This window comes from Peromyscus californicus, unplaced genomic scaffold, assembly GCF_007827085.1.
Source record: "Peromyscus californicus insignis strain IS unplaced genomic scaffold, ASM782708v3 Scaffold_17__1_contigs__length_78620276, whole genome shotgun sequence".
Classification (NCBI taxonomy): domain Eukaryota; kingdom Metazoa; phylum Chordata; class Mammalia; order Rodentia; family Cricetidae; genus Peromyscus; species Peromyscus californicus.
The window spans coordinates 24,503,890-24,516,589 of NW_026294469.1; the positions used below are offsets into that span (position 1 = coordinate 24,503,890).

The 12,700-nt window shown below is 45.0% G+C and overlaps 1 protein-coding gene across 1 annotated transcript in view; it reads right to left on the reverse strand.

Moving 5' to 3' along the window:
- Positions 1–7,803, reverse strand: part of Etf1 (eukaryotic translation termination factor 1) — a 32,899-nt gene extending 25,096 nt beyond the window's left edge. The window contains exons 1-2 of the mRNA XM_052741869.1: positions 7,669–7,803; positions 7,405–7,508 (exon numbers count right to left, since the gene is read on the reverse strand). Coding sequence (XP_052597829.1) covers positions 7,405–7,490 — 86 coding nt within the window. The 5' untranslated portion in view covers positions 7,491–7,508; positions 7,669–7,803. The remainder of the gene's footprint in view (positions 1–7,404; positions 7,509–7,668) is intronic.
- Positions 7,804–12,700: the final 4,897 nt, after the last annotated feature.

Here is a 12,700-nt window from a genome sequence, read left to right on the forward strand (position 1 = left end):
ACAGTAGGAAAAAGACAAAACCTTTGACAAGGGTCATCCTCCAAAGGCTGTTTCAGAAGATCAATGACAATGTGGTGACAGTAAACCACAGTCCTGGCCAGGTACATGTCTGCAGGCCCAGCCACTCAGGAGGCTCAAGTGGAAGACCCTTAACTCACAAGCTTAATCAGCCTAGTCAGTCTGGTGCACACCTTTAATCTAGCACTTGGGAGGCAGAGGCAGGTGGATCTCTGAGTTTGAGGCCAGCCTGGTCTACAGAATGAGTTCCCGGGTAGCCAGGGCTACACAGAGAAACCCTGTTTTGGGGGGTGGGAGGAGGTAGACACACACTAGCCTGGCCTAGACAACACAAATAAGAGGGGAATTCTTTCCTTCCACCAACTCAAGACACCAGACATGAAAGCAAAGTTAATCCCAGCACTCAGGAGGCAGAGGCAGGCAGATCTCTGAGACTGAGGTCAGCCTGGTCTACAGAGTGAGTTCCAGGACAGCCAGGGATACACAGAGGAAACCCTGTCTGAAAAAACAAAACCAAACAACAACAAAAAAAAACCATCAAGAAAGCATTAAAGGATCAATGTTAGACACTTATACTCCTGCACCTGGGAGGCGGAGGCAGAAGGATTTTGAGAGTTCAAGACTACTCTGGAGCAAAACCCTGTCTCAAAACACCAAGTATAGTCAGGCCAATGGCCTCAGGTTATCAGCACGACTAGAAAGAGTTGCCAGGAACCCAAAAATGCCAAGTCCTTTGAACCCAGTAGGAAGGGCTGTAACAAGAATAAAGATAGTAGCCAAGGGTCCAAAGTATGTCAAATGGCAATGATAAAGCCTGCTATTAGAGGCAGTCTCACTGAGCTCTCAGTGCCTGAGTGGGAAGCCACATAATTTCTAACCTGACGGAAAAAAGCTTCGAACCTTCCTACCCCTCTTTTACTCCCTCTTAAGATAGCAGGCTGCTAAAGAATGAGAAGACACCTACAGAATGTATCCTAGGAGAAGATTCTATTCTGAGATTCCTGGAGAATAGGCTGGACTCAGAATCTCTGCTGGAGACGATCTACTGGACAGACAGACCTGATAATGGGCAGGCAAAAAGTTCCTTCCCACTCTTCAAGCACTCTAAGACCATTAAAAACCCGCCACAAAGCTAGTAATTTTTGTTTTCTCCCAAGCAAGTATCTTACCAGGACTGGTATGCAAGTACTCTCTCAAGCCCTAAGTTCAAAGAAAGAGTCCTCCTGTAAAAGGGTCCAACTGGTCTAAGTGGTGTGGCAGGAAGGACAGGAAGAACCTTACTACACACTGCCGTAAATGCATTCTAACACTTGCTTTCTGAAGAGTGTGTCTAGACTCTCCCTTCTCTGGAAGAGTATCTCCTACCACAATGTGTGTGTCAAGACTTGAAACTCAAAGTGATTGTTCATTAGATCCAGAGTACATAGTACTTTTGTGCAGAATACTACAGTTCTGAATTAAGACACTTGGAGGGGAGCTGAGGAAGACTACCACACCCTATTATGGGTGAGCTCATCACTCCCCTTCCTCTCCGACCACTTTTTCTATGTGCAGGTGCATGTAGAGGCCAGAGGTTAACAATGGTCTTTCTCAATTACTCTCGGATTTTTGGAGACAGTCTCACCCTGAACATGTTAGGCAAGTACCCTATCACTGAATGATATCACAAGACTACTTTTACATTTTGAGTCAGGATGTCATTTAGTTACCCAGGCAGACTTTGAACATGTAACTTCCTGCCTCAGCTTCACAGGTAGCTAAAATTAGTCCAGTGCCTCTAGACCTAGCTCCTCTAAGATATTTCTAAAGGATCAATGTTTGTGTCTATAACAGGAAAGCACTAACCTATGCATTCAGTTAGAGTGGTACATGCTTAAAATCCCAGCACTCCAAAGGCTGAGGCAAGTGGATAACCAGTTGGAGGGGAACTTAGGCTATACAGCATACAGTGCTGGACATTTTGACTTATCATGCCAAACATCATCACTAACAATCTAAGATTGGCTTTTTGAGACAGTTTCTCTGTGTAACAGCCCTGGCTGTCCTTGAACTCACAGAGATCTGTCTGCCTCTGCCTCCTGAGTTCTGGGATTAAAGGCATTAGCCACCACAGCACAATCCAAGATTTCTAAAGTCTTTGCAATTTGTTTTACAATCATCTCTCCCCTGAATGGAAAATATTCTGATTCTTTTCTCTTTTTCTTTTTAATTTCAGATGGGGGCATGGCACACAAGACAAAGGGATGAATAAAAGCTCTCTCTCTTTCGGAGCCTGAATCTTTAATGGTTTAGGTGGCTATAGGAAAGCCTATGAAGATAGCCACCAAGTCTGAGACAAGCCAGTGGTAAAAATTGAGTGTGACTGTTTCTTAACCCCCAAAGACTCTGAGGGCTGAGGTTGTGGCTTAGTAACAGGGTGACAGCCTAGAACAGACAGGCCTTGGGTCCAATTACTAGGAGCAAAACCAGTATCTTTCAAAATGGCTTGGAAGGTTCACTCAGTGCTCGTTTGCAACTCTGAGTTCAATCTCCAGTACTCTTCCTCCCAATACATATTTGCAAATGCAGAGTATGCAAAATAGGAAGGAGTAGAGGAAGGGATGGAAAAGGGATGAATGAGGAGAAAGACCACCTGACTGGAAGGTATCACTTCTGAAAACCACATCCACTAGCTTTAGAACTGTGCCATCAAGTGAGAACCCTAGCCAATGCATCCATCACCTTTGTCTCAACCACCCCTTCTAGACTATGAAGAGCTACTTTCTCACACTCTTCCTTAAGAAGCCATTACCAGGGGCTGGAGAGATGGCTCAGCAGTTAAGAGCACTGACTGCTCTTCCAGAGGACCCGGGTTCAATTCCCAGCACCCACATGGCAGCTCACAACTGTCTGTAACTCTAGTTCCAGAGGATTTGACACCTTCACACCAATGCACACAAAATAAAGTGAAGTAAATTTAAAAAAAAAAGAAGAAGAAGAAGAAGCCAATACCACTTTCTGGGTGTGTCTTACTTTCTTCTAACTAACACATTCTCTTAATCCTCATGCTTAAACCTCATTAAAACATCTTTAAAACCCACATTTTGCTTCATTTAAAAAAGAATATTGAGAAATGAGTAACACCAAAACTACCTGAAATTCACTAGTTTGAAAATGTTCTGCTAGGTGGAGTTTGAGGTGAGCCTGGTCTACAGAGAGTTCCAGGACAGTCAGGGCTACACAGAGAAACCCTGTCTCCAAAAACCAAAAGAAAAAGAAAATGTTTCTTTTATTAAGAGGAGAAAGATGTGTATCTCCTGTAGCCAACTGACCCTGAACTCAGGACCATTCCTTTTCCCAAAGGCTGGAGTGATGAACTGGTCATGGCGGCTCATTCCTATAATCCCAGCACTTGGGAGATTGAGGCAGAAAGATCAAGCGTTCAAACTCAGCCAAGAACACAGGAGACCTTATCTCAAAAAAGAAAAACAAAAAGACCTAGAAACCTGCTGTAAGTTCCTTATTTGAAACCAAATGTGGTTCAACTCATGTGGCATTAGATCCAGTTTTGGCTGTGTGCATGTTTTTCCTTATAAGTCAACTTTGGGGACTATACCAAAAGTAATCATAAAGAGGTAAAATCATATACAGCCAAGTATTAAGAGACATACATAAGAAAACAACTGGCTGGTTATCTATTAGCACATATAAATTTAAATATTCACCCTCACTCAAATGAAAACAAAACAGGTACAGGCCAACCAGCTTAAAAACCAGGTGTTATAAAACAGGGTCACCAAGTTTCTCCTTTAGTCTTTGTAGGTGCGATTCCACAAACAATACAGTCTCTCGGACTCGGAGTGATTTTTACGACTAGTCTTGCAGATTTGGGTTCACAAATTAGAATGTGGAAATCTGGATTACTACGCAGTTACACGTGTGGAAACCAGGCTTAGAACAAACATCACAGGTCACGGAGGCCTCCAGTTTGTTTTTGCTCCTCTGCCTCACATTTTCACACTGTGACATTCAGGACAACGGTTATCTAAACTCTCAGCCTCAGCTGCTTCTGTGTATCAAACGGTGACATTCATTGATGTAAATGTTTAATGACAATGTATCGCTCCAAAGCATCTATGACAAAATGCTCAATTATTTTGTGGTTACTTCATCCTGTCAATGTATTTGAACTACTGAGTCCATTTTGTGGGTAGTCTTTTTAAGATACACTACATTTGGTTATATACCAAAAGATAATCACATACAGCCTGAGTGAACTTCAAAACTACTTATTCAGGCAAATTTTAAAAAGTAGTGTTTAGGCTGATTACGGTGAAAGTACATATGAGCAGAGACACACACATCTCTGGGAGCTGGAGGCCATCCTCAGCTATATATTGAATTCCAGGCCAGCCAGGGCTACATAGTGAGAACCTGACTCAAGGAAAAAAAAAAAAAAGCTGCTGGTGGTGGGGCACGCTTTTAATCCCAGTCCTCGGGGAGGTAGAGCCAGGTGGATCTCTGTGAGTTCGAGGCCAGCCTGGTCTACAGAGCAAGATCCAGGACAGGGACCAAACTACACCGAGAAACCCTGTCTCAAAACAAACAAACAAACAAACAAAGTCTTGGGCCCTGATGACCTGAGTTCCAGCCTCAGAACTTGATTTAACGTAGAAAGAGAAAATCAATGCCCTAATGCCACAAAGTTCTCCTTTGACCTCTACAAACATCCACTCGTACACACAAAGAAGTTGAAAGAAAGCTAACAGGACAGAGGGAAGCAGACCCACATCTTACCCCTGCCACACAAGTTCCTATTCATTTCTGAGACAATTCTAGGCACCCATCACTACCTTCTGTCTTGTGCTAGCTGCACCCGACTACAAACCTTAGTTAGTTTTCTACTCACCTTAACTGGAGCACCCCCAAATACTGACACATATGGATCCACTCGCCATTTAATCTGTCTTTAAGGTCCATCACAATCATCGCAAGAATACTTTAGTATTAGTAGCTCAACCTATAACCTCAGCACTTGGGGGATGGAAGCAGATCAGGTCAGGCCAGCTTCAGGCAGCCACATAATGAGTTGGAGGCCAGCTGACTTACAAAAACATTAAAAAAATTTTTTGGGGGGGGGTGTCGCATAAAACACTATGAAAATTTAAAGTGTAATACATCTCAGCAATGAAAACTAAATCTTGCCACTTCCCAAAAGAAACTGGTTATGTACTGTACCCAGAAAGTTCTGAGCCACATACAATAAAACTTTGGATTCCCTGACCAACATCTGAGATAGACAGGATCTTAACGTTTCCATGCGCTGAAGGTGCAACCAAACCCTGGCTAAATTATTAAGCAAAATAGGACAAGATTATAAACTACATTATTTGTTTAGAGGAAGAGTCTAGCTATTTTAGACAGCATAATCCTGTCTAAAATATTGTTTAGCATCCTTCAAACTTTACTGAACTTTTCTAAACTAGAAAGTAAAGTTTCCAAAGGCTTTTAAGAGAGCCTTAAAATTTTCAAGTCATTAGGAACTCTGGCACGGAGGAGAAAGAAAAGTAACTTATTAAGCAGTGTTGTCTTCAATGTTAACTTCACTCAAACAAGCAAATTAGTAAAGAATTCATAGTCAGCTGCTTCAGAGAATGCACTACATCCAAATTCTAATAAATGGACCAGCCTAAATGAAAGCACCGAGACAACCAACAAGTTCAAGTCCAACTTGAAACAATGTAACAGCAGTAATCCATTAAGTGTCAATACTCCACCAAGAGCTTTAAGGTAGCCCACTGAAACAATAGTACCTGGCTAATTCTTGGCATCATAATGAATCATGGCCTCTATTAACGTTCCTATACGGTAGTTTTACATTTGGGATTATTTATTTTCACTCTCCACATGGTACAAGTTCCTATGAGTAAGTCTTTATATTCCATTAAATAAAAAAAAAAAACCACCTTAAGAAATAATATTAAAAGCATCCACCTTCAACTCAAGCATTTACACTACATCAAAGAGATGAGTAAAATACCAAATAGAACCAAACTTTCAGAAGTCTAATCCCAATCAGAAATTAGTGCTGCTCATTTATTAAGAATGAAACACCAAAGCAAAAGCACCCTGCTTTAAAAACCATGGACTTAAGTAGAATCAGGCCAAATCCATTTCAAAAAGTTAACGAACTTGGTGCCAAAGGTGGTCCTCATATCACTGTCAAGCTATCCATCAGCAACAAACCCGGGCTGAAAAACAGAATGTCTCATTTGTGTGCTGAAATCAACTTCCCACATGGCCTGGAAGAAAGTCACTCTGTTGTAAGAATGCTCTGGAGTGCAGAAATATATAATATTCCACTTTTAGGGTGGGGACACCCCAAGTAGTAAAAAGTTTCTCTAATTGGGAAAGTAACAAAATACAGCAATAAATGGAAGAAACACAAATACCTCTGGCACACTCCCACACAAAACATATGGCTACTTTCAACCTAGCTTATTCACCCAGGAATGGGCATACCTACAAATTCCTATAAAACTTACATGAGACCGAAACCTCACTTTAAGTCAGTTTTGAATTTCCACAGCATTATTAGTCCATCAGGCAACTCTATTCCCAAGAAGCTCCACAGGAAAGACAACAAGGACTCTGTTATTATGGTTCCTATCAAACAGTCCCATTACCTGGAATTCTCTTGAATATGCACACAACAGATTTGTTAACAAAAATCCACAACCACCCCATCCCGCACACGCTGGCATTTTCGGTTTATAGGCGGGTCTTGGAACAGCTAAAACCAGGAAGCTCTGGGGTAATTAGAAAACTTAGGGGAAGTCATCTTCGGAGAGGTCTAAGACCCAGAGAAATAAAGGTGAGCCAGGAAGATCTCTCTTGGCCAACTCTCCTTTACCCGCCCTCCCCACCAAAACTTCACCCACACGGGACTTGTAAGTCCAAGTGGGGGAGGCCATTTTAATGAGGCCTGGCTGAGGAACGTGAAGCGAAAGGAAGAGAGAAAATCAGGGTAGGGCGTTCGGAAAGGAACGCCAAGTACTTTCCCCCAACAGCACCCAAGTCGGGTGGCAGCACCAGGAGCCCGAAAAGTGAGGAGCTGAATTCAAGGGCTCGAGGGGGGTTCAAAAGTAGCAGTGGCTTTCTCCAGAGAGGGGGCCGAGTGATCTGAGCCGTGGGAGCCAGACTCCTTACCCCCAATAGGGGGAAGGACTTCTTTCCCGGCCAGCCGCGCCGACCCTCGCCCTCCAGTCAGAGGCTACTACCCAGAGGTCCAGAAGGCGGGAGTTGGCTAGTGCCGGGTTCTCCTCATCCGGCCATGCGGCGCGGGGGCGGCCATCCTGAGGGGTCCGGGATCCAAGAGGGCACGGGGGGGCCGGACGCGGCGCTCACCCGCGGGCCGCCTCCAAGCTCTTAATGAGCTTCTTGATCTTCCAGATCTCCACGTTCCTATCGGCAGCACTGGGGTCGTCCGCCATCTTCTCGCCTCCTCCTCCCTAGAGCGGCCCGGCGGGGCCCGGAGACACCAAGACCACAGAGTTAGCGCCGCCGCTGGGGCAGAGCGGCCCCCTTCTTCGCCACCCCCCGAGCTGCCCTCTTCTCCCCGCCCCGACGGCCCGCCGCATAGGACGCCGGCCTTTCCTACGCCCGCTTTACCTAAGGGCCCAGTCCTGGGCGGTAGCGGCTGCTCCTCCCCGGCGGCGGCTCCGCGGCGGCGGCGGCTCTGACGTAGGACACCGGCTCCCTCTCTCCAGGCAGCTGCATGTGTTGCAATCCGCTCACATGGGGCCTCTGATCTCACTTCCTCCGCCAGGGGCGGAGTGGAAGGCGGCGGGCGGAAGGGAGGGGGCCGGTGCGACGGAGAGAGGCTCTGCGCGCGCCGCGACTTCCCATTGGCTCGCCGCGCCTCTGCTTACAAGAGGCTCGCTGATTGGCTGCCTCGGCGGCCGCGCTGCCTTGTGAGGTATAGGCCGGGAAGCGGGAGGTACCGCCTTCCTTCCGGACCGGCTAGCCTGGAGGAGGAAGCGGGCCGAATCCGGGGGCTCTCGCGAGCATTTTCTCGGCTTCTACGGCCTGGAATGGGGGTGGCTCTTAAAGGGGCGCGAGAGAGTGGTCGTTGTCTTTCGTTCTTCCCCCTTAACCTGCATGGACATCCGAAGCTCTGCGACGCAGAGTCTAGCTTCTCAGTCCGACACGTATGTACGTGCGTGCGGTCAGTGGCGTTTGAAAAGCGTGGAGGACACATCTCTACGCGCTTCACCTTTATCGCTGACCAAGTGCATGTGTGCATGGTGGCTTCGCGAACCAAAGTTCAGAATCCCGGCCTCTAGGTCGGGATTAGGAACTTGGCCGAGGCTGGAACCGATCGGCTGCGCAGGGGTGAAGGAGGGTTTCCTATCGTTTCGGTGCTAGCTACTATGGGTTCACTTTGGATTTGGGACTTTGGGGGTTGAAAGGGTTGCGTGAGGTTGGAGACCCAAGGTATCTGAGAGCATGCATGTTTTGTTAACTTTTGAGCGTGGAGGTGGGGGAGAATGTTGGAAACATTAGAACTGTTACGAGTTAAGCTTTCCAATTGTCTCCCTTCGCTTCCCTTGTGTGCATTCAAATATTTGAACTCCGAGCAAGTGCCAAATCTCGTTTTTCTGGAAATAAAGGTGAACCGAGTAAGTAATGCAACTCTAATGGAGCTCATAGTCTAGGTGAGTTCATAATTTTTTCTTTTTCTCTTTTTTTCTTTTCTTTTTTGAGACAGGGTTTCTGTGTAGCCCTGGCTGTCCTGGAACTCGTTCTGTAGACCAGGCTGACCTTAAACTCATAGCCGATTGCTGGGTAAAGGCGTGCGCCACCGCTGCCTGGCAACCGTTCGTAATTTTTATAGTTTTATTTGAGGCAAGATTTTAGTGTTGGCCTCAAAATCCGGGCAATAATCCTGTCTCAGCCTTCCGAATGGATGGGGTTACAGGTGTGAGCCTCTAAACCCAGCTGGCTTTTATATTTGTGTGTTAAAATAATTGCACGAATATCATGAGAGTGTATGACAAGTTTAATTCTGAAATGAGGTATGAAGGATGAAAAAATTTATCTGTGGAGGCCCGATATATTTGAGGAGCTAAAAAAAGGTCAGTGTGCTGCAGCAGCAGGGGGAAGAGGTAGTTGAAAGCCAAGCAAAACATTTGAAAGATGTGTAGGTCTTTCATATGCAATAGCAAGAACAAGAAGAGACACAAGTCCAGGGCTCAGGACCCTCCGAGACTTTATTCCATGTATCCCTCATCAGGATGTTATTCTGTATCTTTTGTAACATCCTTTGGAGTGGATAAAGTGTTTCCTTGAGTTCTGTGAGCCATCTAGCAAGTTATCAAACCCAGCAAGGATCCCCAGTTTGTCAGATGCACAGGTTTCAACCTGGAACTCTTACTAGGCATCCAAAGTGGGGTTAGGCCTAGAGACTGCTCTTGTGGGATCTAGTGCTAACTCCGGGTAGTGTGAATTGAACACCCAGCTGGTGCCTAGTATGGAAAAAAACACAGGCATATGGCCAGACGTTGAATGTAAACAATTCATTAAGTATATTAATAAAACGAATGCCTATTACCTTGGCTGTGAGGATGCTGGGAAGCACTCTACCACCTGCTATATGTGCTGTATCTGCAACCCTTCCTGGGGTTACAAGTTTGGGTTTTTTGTTTTGTTTTGTTTTTTCCTGCCCCAACTAGAGTCCCATAATAGGGATATACCTCAGTTGTAGAACACTTGTCTTGCATGAGCAAAACTCTGGATTTGAACTGTATCACAGTGGGGGTGGAAAAAAAACCAAAAAACACCAAACTGGCTTGGTGGTGCATACCTGTAGTTTAGCTGCTAGTCTATAGCCAGTCACAGCTGCACTGGTACTGTATGAGAGTCGAGGGTGGGGAACATAGATTCCTATCTCAAACAAGGAAACCAAAAGTTGTGCTTGGGTGGCAAGGGGAGGGTAGGATCATACATGGCCTAAATTCTCTATTCTTCAAAGAATGAGGCAGGAGGATCTTGAGTTCAAGGGCTGCCCAAGCTGCAGAGTAAGTTTAAGGCAGCCTGGGTTATGTGACACCCTGTCTCTAATGAATAAATAAAAAGTCCAGTGGGCCCAGGGCAGTTGGTGGCGCACGCCTTTGATCCCAGCACTCAGGAGGCGGAGACAGGTGGATCTCTTAAGTTCGAGGCCAGCCTGGTCTACAGTTAGTTCCAGGACAGCTAGGGCTATACAGAGAAACTGTCTCCAAAAACAAAACAAAACATCTCCAAAAATGTTCAGTGCCCAAGGACTGGCTGAAGTCCACTTTGCAGTTTTCCACCTTACAGACCACTACGTTGTTTCTAATCTCCACCTTCTGAGTCAAAAATTTAAAGAACTTCAGATGGAGTTTACTTTGGGATTGATGTGGGCCTATGCTCTATCAAAGGGATTGCCTTTATTGTTTTCAAGACAGGTTCTAACTGTGGTCAATGCTGGCTCCAAACTTGGGGAATTCCCCAGCCCCAGCCTCATACGTGCTGGAATTTCAGGTATGAGCTACATGCTTGGTGGGAGTTTTAATATGGATAAAGTGTTGTATCAATGATAATTTTCCTGATCTTGGTAATTGTGGGGATCATGCAAAATGCATGATGAAATACTTAGGGTTGAGCATCATGTGTGGGATGTGCAAGGTAACAAAATCTTAATCAAATCTGTATGACAAGTGTTCCACTATACTGTTTCGTGTGTTTTGTTATATTACACCTTCTCTAAGAGATTTGAAGATTTTAAAGTTGAGGGGATATTAATCCATTCATGTAAACAGCATAATAGAGAAACCTAGAAAGATTCCTTAATTGCCTAGGAAATTTGAGTGCTATGGCTTGAATAGATCTCCCACCTGTTGAGTCTTTGAGGTAGGACCTAAAGGGGGATCCGGGTTATAGCCTTCTGAATGGACCAAAGCTAATATAAAAGGGCTTGAGCCTGCAAGCTCAGTCCCTTGTTACTCTGCCGATCTACTTGGGATGCAGCAGCAAGAAGAAATTGGGTAGCTGTCAGACCCTCAATTCTTGGGCTTTTCCAGCCTCCAGACAGACCATCATAGTTAACACCAAACAGACCAACAGGATTGCTACTTATCCTGGCCATTCAAATTATGTTGCCAAGGAAACATCACCCATGCTTTTGGTTTTAATTTCTCTTTATATTCCTTTTCTAGTTAAGAACGATTCTCTTAAACCAGGTGGTGACGGCTCATGCCTTTAATACCAGGGCTCTTTGGCAGAGGTAGGTGCGTCTCTGAATTTGAGACCAGCCTACTCTACAGAGTACGTTCCAGGATAGCCAGAGCTAGAGAAAACCCTGTTGTAGGGGTTACAAAACAAACAACAGCAACCAAAATAAACAAAAAACCCCTTTGGTCTTTCTGAACATGTGTTGTGTGCACTTGAGATGTATTTGGGGTGCTGAAGCAGGAAGACCACTTAAACCTTTGAGTTCAGGTAGTCCGGAATTTTAATAATGGCCCTCTTACCTGTCTTCTAAAGAAACACAAAGGCTGAGGATGTAGCTCTCTGTGTTGGTAAATTGCTTGTTTTTAAGTGTATGCGAGGCTGGGCTCAATCTCTAGCACCCCATAAACTAGGTGGTGAACCCTTGGGAGGCTGAGGCTGGGAGATCAAAAATTCAAGGCCATCCTTCACTGCACAGCTGTCCCTCAAACAAAACACATACCAACAAAAAAACTGTTGTCTTAGTTGGGCTGTCAATAAAACGTGCCCAAGGCAAAGTGGAGTTTGATCCTTAGCAACATACACACAATACCTTTATGTGCTGGGAGATTTACTTCTAGTGGTTTGAAGCCCTGGGTTCAATCTCTAAAGACAACAAAATAAATTCAGGCAGGTGTGATGATTACATGCTTATAACCTTAGCAACCAGGAGGCTAAGCAAGATTGTTTTTCCAAGTGTGATGCCAGCGTGAGCTAAAGCCAAGACTGTCAAAACTTACTTTCTGGGTTTGATAGTTGCACCCACTACCACAGATGGGTTAATCTCTACAATCTGGGTGCATGTGTTTTTGCCTGTATGTATTAAAAGAGCCTCATGCATTCCTGGTGTCTGAGGTAGCCAGAGGGTGCCTGATCTCCTGGAATTGTGGTTATGGATGGTTGTGTCAGTGTGGGCACTGGCAATCAAAACCTAGGTCCTCTGGAAAAGTAGCCAGTGAACAAAATGGCAATCTTAAATAAATAAGACAAAAGTCACAGTTTAAGCATCCACATGGTGGCTCATAACCTTCACAACTCCAGTTTCAGGGAATCTGATAACTCCTGACCTGAGCACCAGAGCCACTTACCTGGTGCAAACATATATTTGGGCAGAAGACAAACCTAAAATGAATTTAAAAAAAAAAAAAGCAGCTAGATTACGTAAAGCCTGTAGACATTTCTAACAGCTTTGAACAGGGGGCATTCGTGTAACATCTGACTGCTGTGGAAAAAGGCTGAGATAGTATAGCAATTGATATAAGATTGAATCTGGACTAATCCAACAAGATGATTCAGTAGGTAAAGGTTTTTGCTACCAACACTGATGATCTGAGTTCCATCCCTGGAAATCCACATGGTTGAATCAACTCCCATAAGGTGTGCTATGGCATGTACACACCCACAGACACAA